The following is a 26257-nucleotide window of genomic DNA, read 5'->3' on the forward strand; positions in this document are numbered from 1 at the left end:
GGCAATACATTGTAGAGATTAAAATCTGACAAAGGGATATGGTGTTGGAAATCATCCAGCATCACTGATTGGGGCCGCTGCCATTTTGAATCACAGTAAATTGTGCAGGTACTCTGTAAATTTTGCAACCTGCCTTTCCCCTCTTTTTATAAATTCCTGTGGGTGTCTCGGTTGCAATTGAGATATTTTGATAATGAACTGATGTGGAAGAATTAAATAAAAATAAAAATTCACAGCAAAGTTGGTTTCCTTTGCCTCCAGCCAGCTTTCAAATTGGATTTGTGTTATCCTGAAGACTCTCTTCAGGAGGTCTTACACCTACAGAGCTGGCAACAAGGTGATTTGCTGAAGGAGGAAAACTCTCCCCTTGCAAGGAAGGGATACTTAGGTGTGCTGGTGCAGAGCAAGCTGCTTTGCAGATACAAAAAGAGCATTTCTGTAAGTTCTTCTTTTTTCCAAAAGCGAGGTGGAGAGAGACGCTGTTCTGCAGCAGGCATTCAGACAGGCACGCAGTAAGCAGACGATCTCTCCAACACAATGTACGTTTCCAAGGAATTTCAGGGAACATCTTCCTGCCAGTGGAGATGATAAAACAGCATTTGACTTTCAGGGCTTTTATTGTGCTGCGTGCAACATGGGAGCTTAAGCAGAATAACAGCACCATGGACCCACCTTCATCCACTGCTATGAGGTGGCTCATCAGCCCAAGCACTGCAGCTTTTGCGCTGCAAGCTTGCCCAAAGCCAGGCTGCGATGAGGATAATGCTAGAATCAGATGATGCGTGAGAGGCTGCTTCACAAAAACTTTTTGATCATGTTGCCTCAAAAACAGGGGTTAGAAGATGTTTAATGAGATCTGTGGTGTGTTTTAGAGTTGGGGGATGTCTGGGTCCGGAATGCGATGCTGTTGCTAGGTGAAACACTGATGAGGGCTGTTCCACTTCATTTCAAACGTGCAGTGAAACAGTTTGTTATCAGCGAGCCCTTCACCACATGGTGACAAAAGGAGAAATAGGAGTTCTTCAAGCTGTGTTCCAGCTTGTGAATTTTCTTTAAGTAGCAGCTGATTTTAATCCCTACATTTTTTCTGCACGTGAATGCTGCAAATTTTCTTCTCTGCAGACTACCCAGCGCAAATAAGAGTTTTGTGAGAAATTATGATCTGCCCTTTTTCCTCTCAGATTTTGTGCTTGTGGCTAATATCTCACTGAAGATACAGTTGTTCATATCGTATTGTATAATCTCTAAATACAACATCCCACTCTCCCCCTTTAACGTCTAATCCAAGAGATGAGTCTGTTGTGTCAACATGTTACTGTGGGTTTTGTTCTTTCTTTTCCATCACTGCATCATCCCAAAAGAAAAATAAATTGCTTACCTACTTCTGAATCTTATTCCTAGTGACAGATATTGCAGGATACTTCTTCATGCCTTTTGGCAACCACATTTTAAGAAAGGGATGATATAGTTATGCATAGCAAGGACTGCAGAGACCAGGGGAGCGCCGAGTTAGTTTCTCTGTATGTTTTTGTTACATTAAAGCATTAATTTGGCCTAATAAAGTGTTTAAGTAGAGCTATATTATCCTTCCTTGGACCTGATTTAGTTGTCTTTTAAATATGAAGTATTAACTAGAACAAAGCGACACAACTTTGAGCATGAACTAAGACCATGCGTGTGATCTGAAATTTGTCGTCGCTGATCTGCTGTTTGAGGTGCTGTTCAAAGCTTACAGTCTTCATATGACACACTTTGGAGAACCAAGTGTCATTTTTGAAATTAACTTGCTTTTAACATTATTTTAAATCATAATGTGGAGAAAATTAAGTACGCACAAGCGTAACTCAGATCTCCTCAAGAGGGGCACATGTAGCAGTGGTTTGTGAGAGCCACGTGAGCCAGTACTCGTGGCTGCGTGCAAGGGCTGAGCTGGGTCTGAGTTAGCTCAGGCTGGTCCCATCACCTCTGAGCCAGGCTCCCAGGCACCACGTGTGCTTGGAGATGGCCCTGCTTTGCAGCAGCGGGAAGAGTCTGGGCTTATCACGGGGATCACAGCCCGAGATGTGTGTGATGGATGGATAAAAGGGAAGCTGGGCTGCAGCCAGTGTCTGTGGTTGCTGTCAGTGCTTGCCCAAAGCAAGCTCGACATCCCCCACGTCAGTCATTAGCACACAGTGTAACCCTGTCTTTGGAGGGACGCAAGTCCCCCGCCTCAATCTTGAAATACCAAGCAAATCCATCGCCAGGGAAACAGGAAATACATTCACCTGCTTCGAAGAATGAGAAAGGAAAGCATAGCACATTTTGTTAATTGGCGTTTTTCTTTTTTTTTTTTTCCTTCCACACTGAGGTGAGAACTAGAGAGGAAATATATTGAGTGCAGAGATCACAGAATATTGGCTACACTGTTAGTGTGATGGGACAATATTTTTGGAGTCTTTATGCAGTGCTAGATAGAGAAAAGAAGTGGGACTGTGAGAAACAGATACTCTGCTCAGTCTGGCATTGTGGCAGTGCTGGAAATTAGAAATCAGGTAATAGGATTTTTCTGTCTGGATCAGCCTCTGGCTGTCTTCAATATATTCAGGAAATCACTTTACATCTTTGCTTCCATTTCCTTGGCTGTCAAATGAACATAATGATAACTACCTCCTCTGAGTGCTCGTGCTTCATTAGAGCAATAAAACATTTTGGAGGAAGGAGTCATAGATGTGTGATTTATTACTCCAGCAAGGTCAGGCTGAACTGTCTGTAAACAGCTAAAGAAATTGCAGAATGAGGGAAAGGTCTCCTAGAGCCGAGTGGATGCCGATACTCGGCACGCTGCCTGTGCGCAGGATTGCCAGAGAGGTGAAGCAGATCTTTCCAGCACTTTCTGAACAGGGGGGCAACTGAAAACAAAGTATTTTTGTTTCTCACCTGCCACGTATCACCTCACTGCGGTGAGTCCTTTGAGCGGTCAATGCTCTGCAGCCTGTTGGGTTTTTTTTCAGAAAGAGGTTTTGCTTGTTCAGTTCTTCTGTGTGGATGTTTTAAGATGCTCTGCATGGCTTTTTTGTATGTACGACTAGTTGTGACATGATTTTATGCTTGAACACAATAAAATAAAATGAGTCAAGGAGGTAAGATACTGAGATAAACAGATGAGCAATGTTAATAAACCATAACGGTCTCCTAAATTTGATAACCATCAGTTCTAGCCAATATATCCCATGGTGCTAAAGAAAGAAGAAATCAATATCACAGAAGCTTTTACAGAAAATTTATGAGCACACTTTGTTCAGGAGCAGTCCACGAAGACTGGAGCATAGCTAGCAGCACTATGTACTTACTTATGAAAGGGCTTACAGAGAAGTCCCTTGTTGAATTCACAAACTGTTTCAGGGAATTAAACTGGGGAATATGGAAATGGGCTTTTAAATTTTTTTTTCATTTATTAGTGTATACCCAGAAGAAGAAAGTGCTGTAATAAATTATCAAACTCCTTTGAGTAATGTGGCTGAATAGACAATAACAGTGAAGCATAGTCCCTGCCAAAGTTATTAAGGTTACCTGCTGAAGTTTGTATTTTATGGGATAAGTGGATTAGTATGGACTGGTTTTCTAATAGCAGTTTCCCCCACCCTCCCACCCACCCTCAAACCCTTAAAATAGACTTTCACTGTATTTAGGTATTGCTTTCCAATTAAGGAATAGATACTAACATGCTTAAGTCAGGATATTCTTTCAGTGAGCATGGAAGTTGTTTTCTGTCACAACATGACACTTACACCTTTCATGATTTGATCCCTGTTTCACATATTATTTGCTGTTAACGTTGCTAAGAAAGTGTTGCCATGCTGTTTGCTTGCTGGAGAGCATGGACCACCCTTCATTCCAGGCCACAGCCATGGATAGGTCCTATAGTGGTGAAAGAGGTACCTTAGCCCCCATAAAGGCACAGAGGACCCACACATGGTCCTACTCACAGCTGTGAATTAAAATTTAAGAAAGTAAAGGAGAACATACAGGTAAGAACGGTTGGTGGGAAGAGTTACCATGCATTAAGAAATGGTTGTGAATTGTCAGCAAGTGGAAACGGGGACTGCGAAGACAGTGGAGAGCAGAGTTAGACGAAGCAGCTGAGTCTCATTCTCCCCTGCTCATCATATGTTTTTTGATGTAACATGTTCAGATTAGTTTCTGGTGTTGTTGAGGCAGATGATTAAGTGCCAAATAGACTTTGTGCAAGTTAAATTCTGCCTTATCTCAATACAAGGTGAAACCAGAGAAATAAGGCTGCTCTCAGGCAACTTAAAAAATTAGCGTTTAAAAAATGAGCAAGGAGAGCTGCACGCTGCTGGCTGTTGCGTGTGAGGTTGTGTTACTGAGAAGCAGCAGTCATCTCTTCATGCATAGGCTCAGCCTGGTGAGGGACAGCTGTGGCACAGTGCCCAGCGTAGGCATTTGGGTCATAGTAGTGCTTTATATCCCATTTGCTCTCTTGGTAAGAGTTATTTACTCAGATCATTATCTTTACGCTGTATTTTGCCTGTATCTTTTGGATTATAGACAGAACTACGATTTTTGTTCACAAGTAATTTAAGCAAATCTCATGGTTAAATCAAAAAAGGGGTGCTGCTCCAGCCAGCTGTAAAGGTAAAGCCATTGGTGGGTCACTGCTGTGGTCAGTGGGGGCAGTCCCCGACACCTGGCGCTGGGCTGGGCTGCATACGGCACTGCTCATGTAAAGGTGGGGGGCTCCCCTGCGCATGGGGGAAATGGGGGGGGAGGGATTCACGCGTCTGTGTGGATGGGAGGTTTGTGTCTCTCTGTGCAGTGAGACTTACTTCTTATATGTACTTTAAAGGCTTTATCCAGTCTTAGTGAAAAGTGTCAAAAATCAGGACAATCTTTGGTTGAACAGATCATCTTCTAAGTTACACCTATGTTGTGCCTTTTTACCATGCTGCGCCACAATGTCTCCCTCATACTTATCTTCATTTTGTGCTGGTAGCATACTGGAGCACAAAACTCCACAACAGGATGGGAGAACTAGGTTTGTAGGGTGTCCTCGTAACACCCCAGCCTGGGAGCCTTGATCTGCTTCTCTGCATAAGATCACAGCTAAGACAAAACGGGCTGGGTTTGCATCTTGAATGTTGCTCAGTTGAAACGTAAAAAAAACGCTTCTGATTTAATCATTTTCATTTCATTGTGTTTTGCGCTATTAAGTCTCATCAAAGTTAAATTCTCTTGTATATTTGTCCAAAGTGCTTCATGATTTTATGTTTACCCTTTTCTCTTTGCTTTTGTTAGGGGGGTTGGTTTAAGATTTCATCAGTAATTGCGGGCATTGGTGCTGCTTTATTAGTGCTCCCTGTGCACTGTGCTTTGCACATGATGGGTTTCATGTTTTCTACTTGTACCTCCCAGAGGCCTCTGCAGCAACACTGAGCACTTGCTTGGTCCCTTCCTGTGCTGCAGAGGAAGGAGGTTTTGGGCTGAAAACCAATAAAGGGAAAACAACACCAAAACTACATGTAAACATGCATCTCTGTTCATTGGCGGTGATTTTTTGCCCTAAGGCAAGTTGACAGTGGCATGTCCTCACACCAGGAGTCAGCTAGACATGATCAATATAGGCAAGAGGAACAGATACACACATAACAGATCCAGGAAAAGCATCTGTTTACAAGTCATGATGGTACATGGTGTTAGGGATCTCTACAGCTGCCAGCAGATGACCCGATGCTTAGCAGGGCCAGCTTCTTCTTGTTGTACGGTAGGGGCAGAGTAATGCTATTAAGGGTCTCCAGAGAGAGACTGGATCGCTCAGATAGCACAGTGTACCCAATTAAAAGGGGAAAGTAAAGCACAGGATTTCCATGCTTTGTTTAAAAAAAATACAGGTGTTCTTTGTGTACCTTGTTTTAAGTTGAGGCTGTGGTTTCACAGAAATCAAGCTGTCTGGGACTTGACCTTCCTGCATGGTTGTTTACCAGATTTGCTTGTGATTTCTGTGTAGCTGCCTCACTGTTTCCCTGCTGCGGCTAGAAGCGGGCACTGCAGCATCTCCACCTTTGCCTAGGAGGAGTCTGATGCCAGACTTCATGAGGGCATTGGTCACAAGCCATAATTTAGACATTAATACTCTTTCAGCAATAAAAAACATTACTCTGATCTCCCCCAGGAATTGTCCAGTCCTTTTGCATGCACGTTTCTTTCTTCTAATCTCACTTTCAACAGTTTTTTTGCTAAGGCATTGTTTTGTTGAATCATACCTATGAAAGCATATTTTCCTCTTCCCTGTTCTCTCACTCCTGTTGTTCATGCTTTTTTCCTTCTTGTTACTCTTATTAAAATGTCTCTACTTCACTCTTGTTTTCCTTTAAATATTTGAATAATTAACAACAGTAAGCACAGAAAGATTTCTGTCGATGTGAACTGTATTGGTAAGCGTTTTACACGGTTTGCTGAGTAGGGAAGGGTGGGCAATGGGGAGCAACTTTATTCAGCAGCAGCTTTCCAGCACTTCCTTGGCTTCCTGTTTGCAAGGAGAGCTTTCAGACAGCCTTTCCGGTGTTCCTCTAATCTTTAAATGCATGTTTTCCAAATGTGTTCCACAGGTGCCAACAAAAAAGCTGAAGAAATATGAGAGAGAGTACCAAACAATGCGAGAGAGTCAGCTGCAGCAGGAAGATCCTATGGACAGATACAAGGTACGGGAGCTGCTATACGGGAACCTGTTTCGTTGGCTAAGTCCCATGGGGAGTGACCCGCTTCCAGCAGTTAAGCAGAGGGGCGTGTACTGCGCTCACCTCTGTGGGAGATGCCAGTGCAGATCTTAGGGAAGTGGCAGGTGAAACTCATCCCCTTTCTTGGACAAGCAGTTTGAACACTTGGACTTAGCATTTTTTCGAGGAATATTTCAATCACAATTTGTAACTCTCAAGACATCTGCAAGTAGCCACATATAATATTTTTCTTCTTTCAGTTTATATGTTTGTAGGTAACTCTCCTGCTGTTGCACTTTTACGAGAGATCTTCATGAGACGCAGAAACAAAGGGTGATTCTCAGCTACAGACACAAAAAGGAGAAAATACACATTGTTCTAGCGCAAGCTGTGTGCAGTGGCATCCACAGAGACTTTTGGAAGATGAACTCTTCCTTGACTGATTTGATCCTTGTTATTCATCTCTGTTTATACCAAGCGTTAGTAATTTTTTGTTAATATAATGCCTGGTACGGTGGGACCCAGAGGTCTCCTGGGGTCCCAAGGTACTACTGCAATAGATTTCATAGTGATAAATACCCTGCTTTAAAGCAGCAGAGAAATAAAGGTTCAGTTATTAATATGATAGCTTGGTAGCTCACCAAAAAAGAATAGTTCTTCAATTTTGGATCAGCATTGCTTGTCTTTCCAATGTATTTGCTTTTATTGTCACTGCTACGTTCTGTTGCCATAGATTTTTGTGTGATGGAGGCTCTGCCTCTAGGCATATACTTCACTTAGTGTTCAGGATCCATTTATTGCTTACCCTGTTTTGAAAAATTCAGTTTTCTTTAGGTGAAGCTGCCAAAGACAAAGCACTTTACTGCCCATTGCCCAGGTTAGCTGGGAACTGACATTGCTTACATATACGCCTGTACGGTTTTCCTGCTGTTCTTCATTGTGCCTTAATATGTTAAGTGACATTACATTTGGTATGGAGTCTACCAGGAGCGTGGAGTAGTAAATAATCATATAGAGTGAAGCAGGTTTACGTGGTCTGGGAACATAAGGAAAGCGCACCATGTTCAGAAAACCACAGCGTGAAAATCTGTAGGGACAGACTATGCTGTAATTCATAAATGTGACGAGGCAGAGTTACAGGTACAGCCAAAGTAAAACTGACTTTTTTTTTTATTTTTAAGTATTTACCTGTGCGAAGTTATGTTTTGAGTGTAGTTCTTTTGATGTCAAAGGGTGTAGATTTTATTGTTTGTGAGCACTGGGACTGCTGTAGCAGCCGAGAGCCAATAGTGAGTATGACCTATTTAGAAAAAAAACATAGCTTGCTGCTGACTAAGTATTTTTCCAGTGGTTCACTTATAGTACTGTGGAATTAAAATAATACTTAGAAATTAAATAAGGCTTCTTTAAAGCTCTGTGGAAGCATACTACCTAGTTAATCCTGGGCGGTGGACGGTGAAGCGCATTATCACCAAGCTGCAAATGAGTATATAGAAAGTGACTCTGACCACTGTTTATGTGAGTCACTCTCACGGTCAAGATCACAGCTCAGGGTTTTGGCTTGCACTTTTGCAACTCGCTGTGCGATTTTTTTTTTTTTTTTTTTTTATTAAGCTGGATTGGGTCTGATCCTCTTAGCGATGCTGTGATTAGAGAAAGTCCCTGTAACTGGTTAGTTGCACATTAAGTTCTAAGTTCAGGCCTATTCTCAGCTGATGGGTGTCATGGAGAAATGCTTCTAAGTGCTCGCTGTTCCTTGTCTTGCTTGTTTGATTTTATTAATGTGTCGAGCTGAGGTTGGTAGGAGTTGACATTTCAAGAGTGTTTCCAAAGGGCAGCGAGAAATGCAAACTGTGTGGATCCTCACAGGCGGAAAGCGGAGAGGCAGCTTCGCTTGTCCCTTAGATGATCGCTCTGCAGCCCATGTATTTAGAAATGCATTTCATTTTGGCAGCATCAGTGCTAGATTTTGCCCATCCGGGCTTGGTTTGAGAAAGGACTGAGTCTATGCTGTTGAAAAGCCAATATTGCTTCCGAGTGCAGCGTTGCTGTTAGCTCCCTCTGGCTTTGTGCACTCTCTGTGTGGGCTGTGCCCTGAAGGCCTACACTGTTGTAATTTTTACAGTTTCTCTTCCCAGAACAAAACAGGTTTTTGGTTTACTGCCCAGGAAGGGGATGTTGCTTGGATGGTATCGCTGGAGTGGAGACCCCTGCAGAATAGTCCTCTTAGAGGTCAAGAAGGAAACAAGCTTTCAGTCTGTTGATAGTTTTTAGTTATAGTTGTTAGAGTTTTTGTTGTTTGCAGCATGTTACAGTTTTTATTGCCAACAGAGGTTTGTCAGGACCACAGAGACATTGGCACTTCTGAATTGCAGTGATGAAGGATGTCTTGAGTAAGACACCTGCCTGTGACCTGGCCCTCAGTGGAAATGGCTTGATGGACTGCTGAGAGAGTAGGAGGTGGGCTGTGTGCTGCGCTGGGCTGGGAGCAGCCGCTGCGATGGCAGTGGGGCCCCTGCCGCACTGCTGTCTCCTCCTCCTGGTCCATCCATGCTGCGCTGCGAGCAGTGGGGAGGAAACGCACGGGAGCTGGCGCAGCTCTCGCGTGTGCGTCTGACTTTCACCCTGGCGTCCAGGGGGGACCAGGACTGAACCAGAGCAGTGTGAGAGCACAGCGTGCTTCTTCCTCTCCTCCCCAGCGCTCAGGTCCTAGAGGTGTTCCCGAGTACGGGAATGGTGGGGCTGAGCAGCCTCCTGTGGAATGCCAGGGAAGAGATGCTTCCTGCCTGAGGGCAGCTGGGTATGTCCAGGCAGGGTGCTCCTCCAATCCCACCGACCCCAAACTCTCCATAGGCTCCAGAAAAGGGCTGTTCTTGCAACGTTTGGCCTGTCACTAACCAGTCACGTTTTCTTGACAGGTTAAATTCATGTGCTACAATAAGCTGTGTTACATGCCACAGGAGTTCCTGCCCAGCTCGTATTTTACATGTTGACTGTGATTTGACTTACCAAAAGAACAGTATTAAAGAGTGCCATTACTTTTGGTGTTTGTTTCCTTCTGTATTTACAAGTATTATTTAGGAAAAGTGTATTTTTTTTTTTTATGGACACCTTTTCACTTTATTTTCCATTGCTTATAACAAATTATCACTCACATTTTTGTCAGATTTTTAAAAGGTGCAAAAGTAAATATGTTCTAAATTGCTGTTTGTCACCAAATTTCATGACTTTTGGCTAAAATAAATTACAAATTACCTATAGAAGCCAGGAGTAAAAGTGAGTTGCATATACAGAAAAAATAGCAATATAGTTCAGAATTTTATTTTTCTATATATTATGGGGTTTTTGTCTGTGTTTGAGAACATCTCATGTAACAGGGTTTTGGTTGCCTTGATGAGAAATTGCTGGAGTTGGCCTTGAGACTTCTTGATTTCAAATAAAGAGGATATAACCATACAAGGAAGGGCTGGAGTTTTGCAAGCAGACCCTGCTCGTGCACACAGTTCTGTTCTGAGGGTAGAAATGCCTTTTCCTCTGTGGACCTTGTTGTGCAACGGAGAAGTTGTCTCTCTGAATAAATGTGTAATTTGGACGTAATAGCCTTTTGTGTGTTTGAAGGGGAAGCAAAAATTAATACAGTGGTCATTTTTATTCAGTCATGGTAATTGAATGGTAACCATCATGAGGAAAAAGTAAGACAACTCTTGATGTGGATCGTTGTTTGTTTGTGGATTGTTAAAAAAAGTGTGCTGGGGCACTTCTGGGAATGCTTCTTCAGAGTCAACAAACAGAAAACACAAACCACCACCAGGAGCCTCTGTGTTGCTTCCCATGAGAGGTTTTCCTGGATAGTTTGCTGTAAAAGCCTTTTGGGTTTCTAAGTGGAGGTTCACAGGGTTTTCCTTCAGAGCTCCTCCGCAGTCAAGAGCCCTTTCCAGTGGGCTTATGAAGATTTCGGTTTGCTCACATCCAGAAAAGTGAATTTTAATCATCGTTTTCATTCCACCATTGAGGATCTGTTCATGCCCACCGATCTGGGGTTTGGGTGTTTGCTCATCAGAAAATGGAACGCTGAATTGCTTAACAAGGTTTGTGACTCGTTACACCCTGCTTGAGTAGCAGCACAGAGAGGGATGCATCATCACCACTAATCTTGTAAAGAATTGCTCCTTGGTGCTGGCTGGAAGGGAGCAGAGGGTGGAGTTCAGCCTTTCAGTCTTCCTGAGCTGAGACTTGCCTACTGCTTTCAAATTTGCCTTCTTGTTTCCGTCCAGTGAGTGATGGAAGCTGGAGTATATTCTCTTTAAAATTCAGAAAACTCAAAAACCCACTGAAGAATCAGCAACTTTTTTTTTGCTGTCTTTGTTGGCATTAAAAATTATTTTATATCCTGTTTTCACTGTCTTTACACCAATGGTTGAAAGCAGTATTTGGTCTGTGACTTTACAGGAGGTAAGTTTATTTGTGTTTGTTATGTATCAGCGGTGTTTGTCCCTTTTGGAAATGCAGTATCCTCCTTTTAAAAGCTAACCAGAGTTCACCAGCTGCCTTTTGTAACCGGAAGGAGGAATTTGGGAAAGAGGAATCTCGTTTTACTGATTGTAGAAACTGAGCAATGCCGAAGAGAAGGAAATCGTTGTTGTAGTCAGTAAATTGTGAGTGGCGTGTAGAGAAAAGGCAGGAAGCTGTCTGTTTACACCAAGGACAGCTAGCAGGTCTGACAAGTCGGCTTATGCCAGGTTACAAAATGCTGTCTGTGATGCGAGTCCTGCTGCAACAAACCAGCTCCATCTGTTGAACTTTATGCCATTGCAAATGGTATTTTATAAAACCCTGTAAATATTTCAGAGCCATTGAAAATAGTTTGCTACATATGAAAAGCACTGTTTGCTATTTTTGTCTTTACTGTGTAACGTTAGGTTTTATTTAGACTTAAGCAGATTAAGAGTTTCCTCCTGAGGAAGGAGGCAGTTTTTCACTGCTAGATCTGGGGGGAGGAGCTGGAAAAGACAAACCATCTAATCACACATACTGCCCTGTGTGGAGGAGTAAAGGTGGCCCTAGAAGAGACTTTCAGCTGGAAATTAAAAGTATGGTGAACGAGATAAAAACATCTCTTAGCTATTGACTGGATGCCCCAGGTAAGATCTTTAACTTACTAAAAACGTGGCATATAAATTCTAGTTTAAAAGGAGGATAGTGCATTTCCAGCCACATAGCTTGCTTACCCACTTGTCTGTGAATGCAAAGCAGGAACTTCGAACTTCACATTGTGCGGCTTGCTTTGCGGACACTGAAGCTTTTGGCAAAAGCATAGCAAAAATGTTAAAGCAAACTTTTTTGTGGGTTAATTTGTGGAAGTCTTAAGAATCTGCTGATTTCTCCCTCTAAGCAACATCCCTATGAGAAGGTATCGGTGCTGCAGCACCTGGCAGCAATACCGTCCTGATCTAGTCCCAGGTTTTAGGTGAAAACAAGTCACTTTCTGACAACTGCTCGCTGGCAGAGTTGTGTCTATAAAAATCCATATTTCCAAGATGGTCTGAACAAAATACAGAAATAAAGACATGTTGGAGCCTTTTTTAATTATTATTATTAAAGACTGCAATTTGGTTTTACACTTCAAAATTTGTATTATCCTTACAGAAGAATTTTACTTTTATAAATTCCTTGTCCCAAAGAGAATACAGTGCAATTAAAATAAATAAGATCCCCAAAGTTATGCGTCTTTTTGCAGTGGTTATTTTAACTGTGTTAAAACAAAAGTATTTTACTTACAGTTTCTGTAACAAAACAAGTTATTTAAAGTACGATCTTTTGGAAAGGAAACAAACTTACTTTCCTGTACAGGGCAGCATAGTCTAGTTGCACAATGGGGTCACATTAAGGAGAGAGTATTTACAGAGGTTCTGCTTCCTGCCACAGAGGAAGCTCCCACACAGAAGAGACCTTTTTTAGCATCCTCTTAGAGCTGTAGTTGTCCTTTTTCAAGACAAGCGTGCAAAATCTTCTTGCAACAGAAATGAAAATTGCAGTTTCATGGTGGTGAGTTTGGAAAGAAAAAAACATCTGAGCGTAGCTCGTGAGCAGGAGGAAGACAGGTGAATAATGTGCTTATGCAAAGAAATCACATTTTATAGGAAGGCATTCACTGAACAACTCTTGGAAATTTTTTGCTGTCTTAAGTGCTGATATATATTCACTTTTACTGTTTTTTCTTGGAGAACATAACTTAATTTCCAAGTGAGCACAGGTCCTTTTTGAAATCTCAGCATGTAGGTTATTGTTCCTCCACCTATGAGTTTCCACATGAACTTGGTATTTTTCCTTGAGTTTCCATAGCGCACAGATTCCCTTTGCAGTCAGTCTCGTTTGGTATAAAAGATACACGGTCATTGTGTGACTGAAGGCCAGCACATTTTTTGCTCTCTTAAAATCTGTTTGAGGAGTGCACCTCTATCTGTCCCACCTGTCTGTGTTCTTCTGAAGATGAAGATGTGTATTTCATGTGGACTCCTGGAAGTCTGCTGACCCACAGACATCTTTTGAATATGATTCTGTTTCTCAGCCCTAGAAGAACAGTCACTGAAACCAATTTTTAAAAAACACGAATTACTACTGCTCATTCTTCTCCTGTGTACTTACCTTCTCTAGTTAGGGCTCTGCGTAGTCATTTCTGCCTGTGCGGAGTGGGTAGGGAGTGCAGTGCAGCAAGGACCAGGGCCTGCAGTCTCAGTTCTGCATTTTGTGTTGCCGTGCATTGCCCGCTGAGTAGGCTCTGGGCCTGCGCTCAGGGAGTGAGGTCCCCTCTCCATCTGGCACTGTTTCTCAGCAGGTATCCTGTAAAACATGCACTGTTGTCACTGGCACAAGTTACAGAGAAAGCGTACAAATGGCGATGTGGATTATAGGAGCTGTAGGGAGTTCCCTGCTAAGTGCTGCTGTTTACTGGTCCCGCAGAAGATGGGAAGTTGGCACTACATCATCTACAGAATGGACTGTTTTTATGGATTCCTGCAGACAAAATTTTGTAAAATGGAGCAGGACAGCTTTCTACTTCCGATTGGAAACATTACTATGAGTATCTCTTAATTGGTCCCTGTTCACTGCTGCTGGGTGGGATTTTATCTGCCTAATTTCTTTTGATGATGAGCAAGCAGAAACCAAGTGCTTTTGTGGAGAGGACTGTGTATATTTTTGACAGAGAAACCCTACAATCAGCGTGTCACTTCTGCGACACAAACATAACCATTGGGATGTAAGTGGAATCGCTGCATTTGCACTGCTGGCTTAATTCACTGTTGTTTCCCAGAGCAGCAGTCCTGTCTTAATGTGCACTCTTGCCTTCTCAGTGTTTTACACACACTATATACTTGCTTATTGCTCTTTAATATTGATAAGGATTAACTTCCTTTTCTGGTTGTTCCTTTCTTTCTGCAGAGGGAAAACCGCAGGCTCCAAGAAGCAAGCATGCGGCTGGAGCAGGAGAACGATGACCTTGCCCATGAGCTTGTAACAAGCAAAATTGCCTTACGAAATGACCTAGACCAGGTAATGCTAACAGAGATGGCTCCCAGCTCAGGCTTTTGGCAACACCGAATTTTAGGAGCCCTGCTTTGTGCTCAAGTGAAAGCATGAACACGACATGAAAAATATAATTATTTGTGCCTTTATTTTCCTGACAACCTTGCTCCTAGTTGCAGTTAGAAAGCTGGATTTCCACATGCATGCAACTGTAGGCATTCCCAGGGGTGTCTTGCCAACACTGACTGCACCTTCTCTGTTGTGGATTGTTTTAGAAAATGTAAGCCATAACCTTTGGGCAGATACCAAAGAATGCAAGTTTACTTGAAAAAAGGTACTCCTTGAAAGACTAATTTCAAGGGAAGTTACTTTGCAGAATGTCTACCACCTTACGTGGATCTGTTTTCCACAGCAGTTTTAGTACAGCCAACAAAATTCAGAGATAATGAAGTGGCATGGCACCAAAAATTAGAAGGGCTCCTGGGTGTCCTTCAAGAACTGCTTTTGTTTCCTGTGAAGACTGTAATGTGGAGGGCAGCAGCAGTCAGAGCCCTTTATCTCAGAGATGAGTGTCAGAGAACTACACAGTCAACCCTCCTCTTTGTGGAGTGTTTTATGTAGTATTGATAGATGCCATAACAGCTGTTATTAAGGCACTGAATACAGGAGGGCGATACTCCACCACACCTCATGATTAGTCCCTTGCTCAGTGAGGGCTGTAGTGCCTTTTGTAATGTAAAATCTTTTCCTGCAAGGGCCTCTCAATTTGATTTCCCGTAGTTATTTGGCTTTCTTTACCTAACCTCAGAATTATAAACATCATTGACCACACATGTGCAATTTGTATTTCTGTGTAGGCAGATCCTTGACAGTTAGGCTCTGCTGATTTGGATCCATGTGATTCTAAAAATCCAAGCTGTCTTGGTGAGCAAATGCAGGCAGAGATGCACTTTGCATGATGGAGTGGGCAATCTTGTGTGAAGGCCAAAGGCAATGTGTTGAGGTGCTCTGTCTTCCCTGGGAATAGCTGCACATAAAGCAACTTTATGTCTGCTGCTGCCCATGCTTGTTTTTTCTCAAGTATCATGACAAGGCTGCCAAGCACATACCTTTGCTAGTCCCATTCCTTGCTCTCCTGCATTTTAGCAGTCTTTCTGTAGACAAGAGTGGCTCCATGAAGTTTTCCCACACCCCGCCTCAGTTCACTGGCATGGAAAGAAAAGCTTTGTGCTGTGCACTCCTCATCTGCAAGGACAGGTGATGCCATACACCACTGGAATGGTGGAACCTGGAATGAACACATAAAAGGAGGAAAGATTTGTAGTTCCTTCAAAGCATGTCTTAAACAGGCCTTTCATCAAAAATACCCTTGTAATCCCCAAGTTCTTTTGTTCTAAGATGTCAATCTTGCCAATTTTCCATTCTTTCACTGCTTGTTTTCCTTTCTCCCATACAGCCATATACACAATAAGCAATGCAGGAATCCTCCCATCTCTTCAGTCGTGGCCCTGGTGGAGCTGCTTCTGCTACCCACAATCGCCACTAACACCCTCATTAACAATTAACGCTGTGGCAGACAGATAAGCTAATACCACCAGCAGCGGTAGAAAACCAAACTGCAACTCGGAGACAAGTTCTGTACTGTTATTTGGTGTTTACAATGCCATTTTCCCTCTTGTATTTTCAGCAAACTAAGTATTATTTGACCACAACCACTGCCTGTTCTAGCACCTAGTTACTGAACAGAAGGAGTGGCATGATGCAGTGTGTATCTCCCAGTTGGGGAGGTCAACGGAATATGTCCAGACACTGAGAAATACATTTCTCTCCTCATGATCGGTGAGGATAGTGCTCACAAAAACAAAGCATTCCCAGTATGTTTCACCATAAGCCTGGCCCTTCAAAGAAGGGAGAAAATTCATATTCTCCAGTACACACACAGTATCAAGTTTCTCCAGGTAACGCTTATTTGCACTGATAAACAAACCATTTTATCTGGTGGTCCTGTTTGTCTCTTTTCTATTTGTCTTCACCCGGACACTTTGTAAGATACAGTGCAGACACCTAACGTTTTGTACAATATCTGGTTTCCCCACTTACAGATACAAGAATGGAATGAGTTATCTGAAGTTACACAGGATCTAAATCATGCTGCCTTCGCTTAGATTAATATTGTTCCCAACAAAAATATTCTATACATCATTGTTTGTATTAGGTTTGTATTAGGACATAGTATCTATGCTTACTTGCCATAGGTAAACATTTGGCAAAAGGGTCCTTTTGCACAATTGTTGAAAAATGGTGAAATAACTTAGAAAATAGCTACTTGAAAAGGGAATTTCATACAAAAAATAGGTTAAGTGAGCCATCAGAGGGCAGGAAAAGGCAATGCTAGAACCTGAAGCTGCAATATTTCCAAGATGTATACACCAATACATTGTATTGGCACAGATAACATCTGATTTACACCAGCATTTCTAATTCTAGGCTGAAGACAAAGCAGATGTTTTGAACAAGGAACTTCTCCTGACCAAACAGAAGCTAGTGGAGACTGAGGAAGAGAAACGGAAGCAGGAAGAGGAAACTGCTCAGGTAAGGCTTTCTCCAACTTTTCCCATTTAACAAGGAAATGCAAGCAAAAGGATATGCAAAAAAACATGAATGTGTTGCAATTACGGAAATTATTTTTGTCTTCAAAATGCAGTCGCAATTAAAAATTTACAGTGCCAGGGTAAATGTACTGTGGTGTTTTTTTTTTTAAAGTATGCTTTTCAGTGTTTTCCTTTACTTGAGCTCTGAATGTTCAGTTTTCCATACTTTATCCTCTTTCCAGTATTGTAATAATCATTTTCACTGTTGGTGAGCAATCACAACTAAGGAGACATGATCAGATTTCTCTTAATTATCTAAACAAGGAGCTGGATGAGTTGTTGCCCTGCAAGAGGCCGTTCTGGATTCAGCTGCTGGTTCACTGAAATAAAGCTGTGAACGTTCCCATCTGAAGCTAGGACCAACAGCAGAACAGAGTTGAGGGTTGGGAGAATTTTGCTGACTAGACCTGGCCTCATACTTGTTTGCAAAATGTTCAGTCTTAGCTTTTTAATCCTACATATCTAACATGCTGAATACTGACACACATGAAAGTATGTTTCAAAAGTGGTACCCTGATTTTTATTTTTGCCATTTGGTAACAGTGACTACAACAATCAAACGGTAATTCTTTGTGTGTCTCTAAAATGGAGGTTGCCAAGTTCCCCGTTTGCTATAAAGAAGGCAGTAGAGAGGCCTTTTTCCTACTGAAAGGCCTCTCAAAATGTAGTGGTTCTGAACGGTGGAGGAATGAGTTAGCTGTATTTTAATGCAGCACCACAGACCAAAACAGATTTTTTTTTTTTTTTTTTTTTCTCCTGTTACGGAGATGAGAGAGATAGCACTAAGAGATTCTTCTTCCTATTCATCTCCAAACAAACAAACAATCTGTCTGCCCAAACCTGCTGTGACAGTGTGCAGAAACACAAAAACAAAATCAGGAAAACATAGTAATGCTCTTGTTTTGCGTTCTGTGGACCACACTGTACCACCATTTAACATAAAGAGAATTATCCTACAGGAGAATTCTCTAAACAGGGATACACTATATCACAGTATAGACTTTTTGGTTGTTAACTGAATATAGTAAATATTTGTATACTTAGTAAATCAGACACTTGTCTGAAGAACTGGAATTTGGTAAGACGCAGCTGTAGAACTGTTGTAAATACAGCAAGACTTTGAGAGAACAATCTGATGATGCATTTTGAGAACTTCTTTCAGTACTGTGTAACTTCTCTCCTTCAATTCCTAGCTGAAGGAGGTCTTCAGGAAGCAGCTAGAGAAGGCAGAATCTGAGATCAAGAAAACTACAGCCATTATTGCAGAGTATAAACAGGTACTGCTCTAGAGACGCTTTCTCATATCTCTTCCTTCAACCTGTTCTGAGCGCTGAATTTTCAGAGTTGCAGATCTCATCCTTTAAATAAGATACACTACATTTCAGGCTTTCAGAAAGCAAGCATTGTAATTTGTCATAAATCTTTTTCTGGTTTTCCTAATAGTCTACTAATTGAGGGAATCAGGAATAACCTGTCTTTCAGCTAATTTTAGTACTGGAGGTGAATGCTTCTTTACTCTGTGACATAACACAGTGTAAACATTATAAACCAATTCATGCATAAAATGTTCCGGTCTCAGTGTTCAGGTTCTGTATTGAATACTGCCATTTTTTTCAGTCTCATTATCAGCAGCAGTGGCTTTGTTAAGGGGGAATGCATACACCTGAGTGAGGCAGAATTTAAGAAATGTTGGCTCTAACAAAAATCATTGTTAAAAAGCACAGGTTATATTTTAGTATAGTAAACTTCAGCTAAGAGACTGCTTTCTCTGCTCCAGATTTGTTCCCAGCTGAGTACCAGGCTGGAAAAACAACAAGCGGCAAGTAAAGATGAACTGGAAGTTGTGAAGGTGAGAATGATGCCTCTGTATATGGGATGTTTCTAATGCAAGTATTGCTAAATACCAGGGATACAGAGCAAAATGTGAATTGAAGTTTAATGTAACAGCAGCAGTGTCCACCCAGCTGCACTCATAGTCCCACATGCATTTTTCATCAGACGTAAACAATGAAAGGGTTTATTTCCTTTCACGGTTCTTTATCTTACATCAGACAGGGTGGAACTCTCAAACTGAATTGCATATAGTTTTTCCTGTTGAAATGTATACTTTTTGCAAAAAATGTAGAGAGACAGTATTTACTTGGATGTTTTAATTAAATGAGAAAACCCAAAGACTCTCAAGAAAACCTGTTGCTTCTCCACTATGCACACTGAAGGGGTTGGAATTGGCCGAATTGGACACTGTCTATATTCACGTTTCTGTAGTTTAAGCAGAGTTGGTTTAAGTAATTGGCACAGCTTGGGCCATCCCCAGAATTTCCAAAGCGGTTCCTCTCCCTTCTCTAAATCCCCTTACCAGGAACATCTGCACTAGAGGTAGTTTCCTGATTTCCATCCCTCTGCTTTGTCACTACTGAGTAGGCAGAATTGTTGCCCCTGTGCTATAGTTTCTAGTTGTTTCTTTAGTACTCAAACTGAACCTGATTTGTTGCTTTTTAGTGACTTTTTAACATTATTGATTAAAAAAAAATAATTCTAGGATTGATGTTCCTATAATCTGCTGAAATGGCTCAATAGTCCATTTTTGTTTGCGTGAGCCAGGCCAGCCATGCTACATCTTCAGCCATGAGTCGCTGGCTCACCTCTCCTGGTAGCAGGAGAACCCCACTGTTGTGTGTCAGGCGTTGCTGGCAAAAAGGGCCATCCCCTATGATGCTGGTGGAGGACAGTATTGGCCCCTGCAGTGAGCACAGGCTGCTCGCTTGCTCCTAGAAATATGGAAAAGCTACCTGGCATTCTTTAAAATATCAAAATCTGTATTAATTTAGTCAAGTGCTTTATGGAAGTCAGAAAGTCCCTAGAGTGTAATTTACTCTTCTGAATTGTGCTAGCATAAATACTGCAAAATATTATTTGCTTTGGTAGCAAGAAAGCTTGAGTAATTCTAATCAAGGAACAAAGTCTCTGTGCTTAGACAGAGCATGTTAATAGGTTTTAGGAATTTTTATACTGGTTAATAGACCCTGGAAATTGTTCATGAACTTCTCAAATTCTTTTCATGCCAAATATGAAAACTGCAGTACTAGTTCGAGTATTACTGACAGAAAGGCAGTCTAACATAAAAATGGCTCTTCCAGGAAGCACAACAACTCCTGTAACATGGATTAAAAATGAGCTTTCTGGGTATTTCAGGGTAAAGTGATGGCCTGCAAACACTGCAGTGAGATTTTCAGTAAGGAGGGGGCACTGAAGCTGCCTGCTGTAAGCACGGAGAATAAAGGCATAGAAACAGATGATGAGAAGGATGCACTGAAGAAGCAGCTGAGAGAGATGGAGCTGGAACTTGCACAGACCAAACTGCAGCTTGTGGAAGCCAAGTGCAAAATTCAGGTATGTGGAATCCAAGTGCAGCGGGGCAGTCTCCTTAACCTCATTGTGCTCAGTCCAAAATAATTCTGAATCGTGCAAAAAATCATTCCAAAAAGGAGCATATACCTGTACCACTGTATACCCATGAACTTCCAGAACAATTTTCTGTCTTAAAAGAAAAAAAAAAAAAAAAGAAAAGAAAGAAAGAAAAGATGTTTTCATTTGTATATTTAAATATCTTCTGCTGTTTTCACAATTTCAATCTGTCTTCTCTCCCCAGTGCTTGGGAGGTTGCAAGGAGAGTGCTGGATTGCAGGGACTGAGTTTGAGGATGCTTTTTTGTTAACTGTTTTTTGATCAATTCTGACTATTCTGCTTTCTTAGGAGCTGGAGCACCAGAGAGGAGCCCTTATGAATGAAATCCAAGCTGCCAAAAACTCTTGGTTTAGCAAAACCCTGAACTCTATCAAAACAGCCACAGGCACGCAGCCACCACAGCAGCCTCAGCCACCCCTGCCACCCAAAGAGGGCAGTACATAGTTCCAGCCAGACCTGATACAAGAGCACAAAGAACACCACAACTGAAACCCTGGAGGATTCTTCCAGTGGTCTCTCCTCTTGAGGAAAGGACAAAAGGCAGGAGTGCAGGCTTGAAGTGAAATTCTTCGGTGTTTTTCATTCATTCTGATGTGACCCTTTTCAAAGGGGAAAAAAAAAAATTCCTGTTTTATGTTGAATTCTTACTTCCCAAACTGCCTTGCTGAAAGCCACGTTCTGATACCTTCATACTTTTACACTTTATTTTATATGACTAGATGTTAAATGAATACTTCAAAACTAGGTCTTTAATACATGACTAATTATTCAAAATTATTTTTATCTTGCATAGAAGGTTTTTTCGACTTCTGGAGGAAGAGAGAGAATGGTAAATGTGTAAAGTACTGAAGCATAATCTCTTCATAGAAAGCACAGTGTAATAAGTACTAGTATGTGTGTGGGTGTCTAGGATAACTTACGCCCTGGGACCATCTCAGAAGTTTATCGCAGCGACTGCGTCCTGCAGAGAAGCACTTTTTGTAAAGCTTAGGCCATAGCAAAGATAGTCTTTGTGCTCTCTTGGCACAGTTGTTTATGAGCTTCCCTGATAATTTCTTAGTTTTGATTGTTTTTTCTTCAGAAATGCAAGTAGTGCAGTTCTTTGTAGCACTGTTGTTTAAAGGCTATTTGCAGCTCAACTGGAATTTAACATAAAGTTATCTAGTTCCCTTTTTTATTTCATGTTTATACTAAGAATTCCAAGAAATAATTCATTCCACTGGGATAAAGGGAAAACTGTTCAACATTTATTTGATGCTTTTGCTGAGAAGCAGAGTGAAGACCTTGCATAGTTTTGATCTTTTGTAAATCCTGTGCAATAAAGGGTGGGTTTTGTGAATGAAATTAATTGAAAACATTTCCCTGGGTCTACATTCAAATTCTGAATTTGACACAGAAATGAGGTACCAAATGAAAAACCCAAAAGGCTTGTGCTGCACTGACGAATAAAAATCACGGAAGTAAGATCTGTTTGCTAGAAGTATTTGGTTAGGAAATGCTACGTTGGTATTACTTATTTTTATAAAAAGAAAAAAAAACATTTTCAAGTGGAATACAAGACCTAGACTTTCCCGTGGGGTAGACTTCTCTGATGATTCCCAAACCTGTCTGGTTTTTTTATATCTCTTAAGGTAAGAAAAAGCATTTGTTTTGACTGAACATAAAGTGTTTATAGAAAGACTTATTTCATGGAAAACTAAACTGTTGCTTGAACTGATGGAATATTTTTTTAATTAACACTGTCATGTCTAAAGATGGTCTTGCAGGTAAATATCATTGCTGGACTAAAGGTTGTGTATTAATTGTTCCATTTACAAAATCGTTCCAGGGACATTAGTTCTGTTTTGATTTTTTTTTTTTTAATTCTAATTCTAAGGAATGCCATATCTTGTCAGTTTTGTACAATAAAATTTAATGATACCCATCTTGTGCTTCGTTGTCAAGCATAATTGCAAATTATTTTAAACAGGGTAGTACAAATTTAATGTTACCTGTGCCAAAGGAATGATTCTGAAAGGCAGTCAGCTGTTTGAAGTAGAGAGCAAAATATAATCACTATCCTGACACAACTATCCTGGAACTAAATTCTCTCTTCTAAGAGTAAAGGGTTAAAAATTTTTAATATTTTAAAAGGTACCTGCAAGAACAGTGATGATTAACAGGAAATACTAATACAGTGAGAAAAAAGGGGGGAAAAGGCAGAAGGAATTTCTTTTGCAAATATTAAGAAAGATCTTTTTCCCTGGTCACTTTCTTGCTAATAGTATTTGCATAAATGTTTCCATTCTCTTGACTGTCTAAACCTAGCATTAGTCATTCACTTACCAGTTCTGCTTCACAATTGAAATGAACTGCATAATAAATTTGAAGTGACATTTAAGAATACCTGGTGAACATCCGATTGTTAATTTGAGAGTACTGTGCCGATGAGTGACACTGATGGTTTGACAAGTGTCCGAATTTCTCATTTCATTTATCTTAAATCATACTTTAAAACCTTGATTGGAAAAATGCAGTAATAATTAAAAGAAAAATGTTAAGACTGTGATTCCCTGAGCAGCTGAGTTAACGTAACAGCTCACTGCTGCTCCAAGATCTCACCCCTTCAACTCCCCGTTGTACAGTCGTGTCCCTTGTCCTTGTTACGGCACTTACTGGAAATGATTAAAAACAACCACAAAAAAGATGTGGGAGGATTTCTTCCCCCCCCGATTAGTCTTTTGCCAGGTTAATGAGTTAAATCATCTCAAAGGGTCCAATGAGTGCAAGCAGATCATGGGAGTGAGACTTCCCCAGTTCATCAAAAAAGGACTGTTAAATAAGCGCACCATGTTTCATGGAACTGCCTTTGACACATCATCATCTTTCTCAGTGTAGCAGCTCTCTGACTTTGGAAGTTGAGTTTCTGTGACAAAGACTTGTTTTGCTACCTGCTAGCCATGACAATTTCAAAACCTTGTAGGATGGAAGCTGGCTTGCATCAGCAAGAAAAGTTTCAGAAGGCAATGGCTGCATTATCGCTCTTGGCAATGACATAAAGGCAGTAAACAATTTTCACCTTCCATCTGTAGATCCAGGGTAGTGTTTGTAGCAGTGGCATTTGGAGGAGTAATATATATGTGGAAACTGTGTCTTCTCAAAACTACTGAAAGAATAAGAAAATAGCTCTATGACATTATCTTGATGAATAAGCAGAGTTATTGTCAGACAACAAGGAAAGGAACAAGACTGCAGGATTAAACTAGGCAAGCTAAAATTCTACCTGCTGACTATACATGCTATTGGGAAACTTAGCTTCCTGTGAGAAAACAAATCTGTGTTTTAATTAGCCCTTTCAGCAGTGTGTGACAGAGCTACATGCACACGTATCACAGACCGACTGATCTGTTGGGGATAACTGGCTCGTTGTTTAACTTTTCAGGAGGAAACATCATCAAAGTCTCACTGAAACTGTTACTTTCATGTGGCACTGGAACAGCTAACATAGCTCCTAAGTCTGGAGTGATTAATATTTTTTTCCTGAGTCAGTATTAAACTATGTGTCCACATCAAACTTATATTAAAAGTAATTTGAATTTTATAAATCTGTATGTGGAACTAAATCTTATTTTTTAATTTTACTGAGAATGCACAGTTCTGAAATAAAGCCTTTACTTTGATTAGGGACAAACCCCCCAAAGAATATTTTTAGTACAACTGTTTTATCTTGTTGGATTTTAATCTGTTCCTGAGATGCCCAATATGGAAAAAAAAAAACCCCAAACTTTTTCTCACTTTAAAAGGAAGTTGTTTTGACTTTGACTGTAACTTTACAGGGTAAATGAAGCAAGGCTGATTTAGTTACATGGTACATCTGTGAACAAGTCTTGTATTATCTTTGTGAATCAAACTTCATATTCTAAAATAATAGGACTTACTTAACTTAGTTTAACAAATTCTAAATGTACCTGGAGAGTATTAAAAACAATAAAATAGAAAATGTCATGCGTGGTGTTAATCCAAGAAACTGCAGAATCCTTGAGGTCCATATGCATCAATGTTTAGTAAAACCAGTCTCAGGAAAGGTAGTCAGCCATGTAATCAGTACTGCCAGCTGACAAACACATCCTGTCCTGCCCATTAATTAGTATATAATTTGCTACAGCTAAGTTACATTGCTTACATAGGTAAGCAATTTTTATTCCTTGTTAGATATTTTAAAGGACTTCTCTTGGTTGGCCCTTGAAATTTCTTTTAAGAGAGATGCTTTCATCTGCGCCATTGTGTTAAAAAACCAACTCAAAATAGAAACAGCTATTTACAAAGGGAGAGGGAGATAAAAAGAAAGTCAAGAACAGCAAGAATTCAACCCCTTGACAAAGCATGAAGTATCTCATTGACTTCAGAGTCACAATGTCACTCACTGACTGAATGTGGCCATTTAGGAATAAATAAAAATCTGAATTTACTGGCACTGAAGTATCAAAACTTGGAAGCTACATGAGTCATGCTTTCCCCACAGGATAAGGGTAGGGCTGTTCCCTTCCATCTATTAAGTAGTTGCAGTGAAATCCATGAAACTACTTGTATGTGCGGGAGAACTGTACCTCTTATTTTGATTTACTGTTAGACTCAGGGATAATTGGCATACTTCTGCATAATCGAATAAGCCTAAATACCTTTGGCATTGAAAACAGAAATATTCTTACCTTACAATGCTGGTTTTCTTCCAACTGCTAGAGAGAAAACTTTAGTACGTGTTATTGTCAGAATGTGAAGACCAGGGCAGAGATTTTTCTCTCGAGACTGAGGAACTGTGGTGGTTGACAAGCACACCTCTGTTACAGCTGAACCCTGCAGAATGGGCTGTTGTGCAAACACCTGGCTGCACTAGACATGCAATGCTGTGTATACCCAGGGCGGTGAGTATACACAGCGCCAGGCATCATGTCCTTCTTGCAAACATAAAGGCTTGAACTAAATTATTTTTCTGTCTATTATGCTAATATCCTACTGGGAGCTGTCCCATCACCTCCTTCCGAGTAATAATACTGAGGGGGGACACAATGAAGCACGCAAGTTTGGACCTTTCAAGTTAGGCTGGGTATACATCACAGCAGCCTTTAAAACCAGGCTAATCCATAGATGGGTTTTGGGAAATTCAAAGAATTTGCAACTGGATAAATAATACCCAGCATTGATCAAGATCCTATCTCTCCCAAGTCAGAAGTCTACATGATTTATTTCAGGATCGTGACTGAACACATACAGATTAATTCTCCAGGAATACAGGGCTCTCCATTTCTCCTGGATTCCAACTGCTTTGCTACTGAATGTATTTCATGCTATTTTTACCTGAAAAAGAAAAAAAGATATGGGTAGAGAATTAGGACATTACCTCCTCTTATTTTCTTATTCAGTGGGACTTGCTTTTATTTAACCTGTAAAGGAATATATATGTATCTTTGGAAAACTATATCTTATATATAGAATAATATATAGGAAACTGAACAAGGGGATAAATACATCACAAGGATTTGGTATCATAAATTTCATTTGTGATTTGATACCACCAGAATCCTGGGCTGTACTAATTTCCTTTCAGTTTCTCTTATTTTTGTATTTTATATAATACATGGATGGTACTACCAATGCAGACAAGAGCAGATGTTCTCAGATTTTTCTCCAGGTCCCAATTCCCTCCTTCCAGTAATTCCTGGGCTTGCACTGCTGCTGCTACCACCTTCAAAAACTGTGCCAGAAGTTCTCTCGAGCTTTGGGAACTGTTGCTTTCCCATGGAAGAAGATTCCCTGGCTGCTCTGAACTGGGAAAAGATGGCACATGAATGCAGAAAAGGGTCTAACCAAACATGATCCAGGTCCCTCAAGAGTCTGCCATTCAAGGTGGATTCACTTCAGCAC

General features: G+C 40.9%; 1 protein-coding gene across 20 annotated transcripts in view; it reads left to right on the plus strand.

The window, feature by feature from the left end:
• The window catches only part of RABGAP1L (RAB GTPase activating protein 1 like), a 281517-nt gene extending 258620 nt beyond the window's left edge, over positions 1-22897 (plus strand). For 16 of the 20 annotated variants that reach the window (XM_075710779.1, XM_075710789.1, XM_075710776.1 and 13 more), the window contains 7 exons: positions 6609-6701; positions 14157-14267; positions 16728-16832; positions 18085-18168; positions 18669-18740; positions 20084-20281; positions 20645-22897. In XM_075710779.1, the coding sequence (XP_075566894.1) occupies positions 6609-6701; positions 14157-14267; positions 16728-16832; positions 18085-18168; positions 18669-18740; positions 20084-20281; positions 20645-20800 (819 nt within the window). In that variant the 3' untranslated portion in view covers positions 20801-22897. Of the gene's footprint in view, positions 1-6608; positions 6702-6976; positions 7083-11106; positions 11169-14156; positions 14268-16727; positions 16833-18084; positions 18169-18668; positions 18741-20083; positions 20282-20644 lie in introns of those variants that run through there. The other 4 variants (XM_075710793.1, XM_075710794.1, XM_009492136.2 and 1 more) reach the window with 3 other exon arrangements.
• Positions 22898-26257: the final 3360 nt, after the last annotated feature.

Source organism: Pelecanus crispus, chromosome 5 (assembly GCF_030463565.1).
Source record: "Pelecanus crispus isolate bPelCri1 chromosome 5, bPelCri1.pri, whole genome shotgun sequence".
Classification (NCBI taxonomy): Eukaryota; Metazoa; Chordata; class Aves; order Pelecaniformes; family Pelecanidae; genus Pelecanus; species Pelecanus crispus.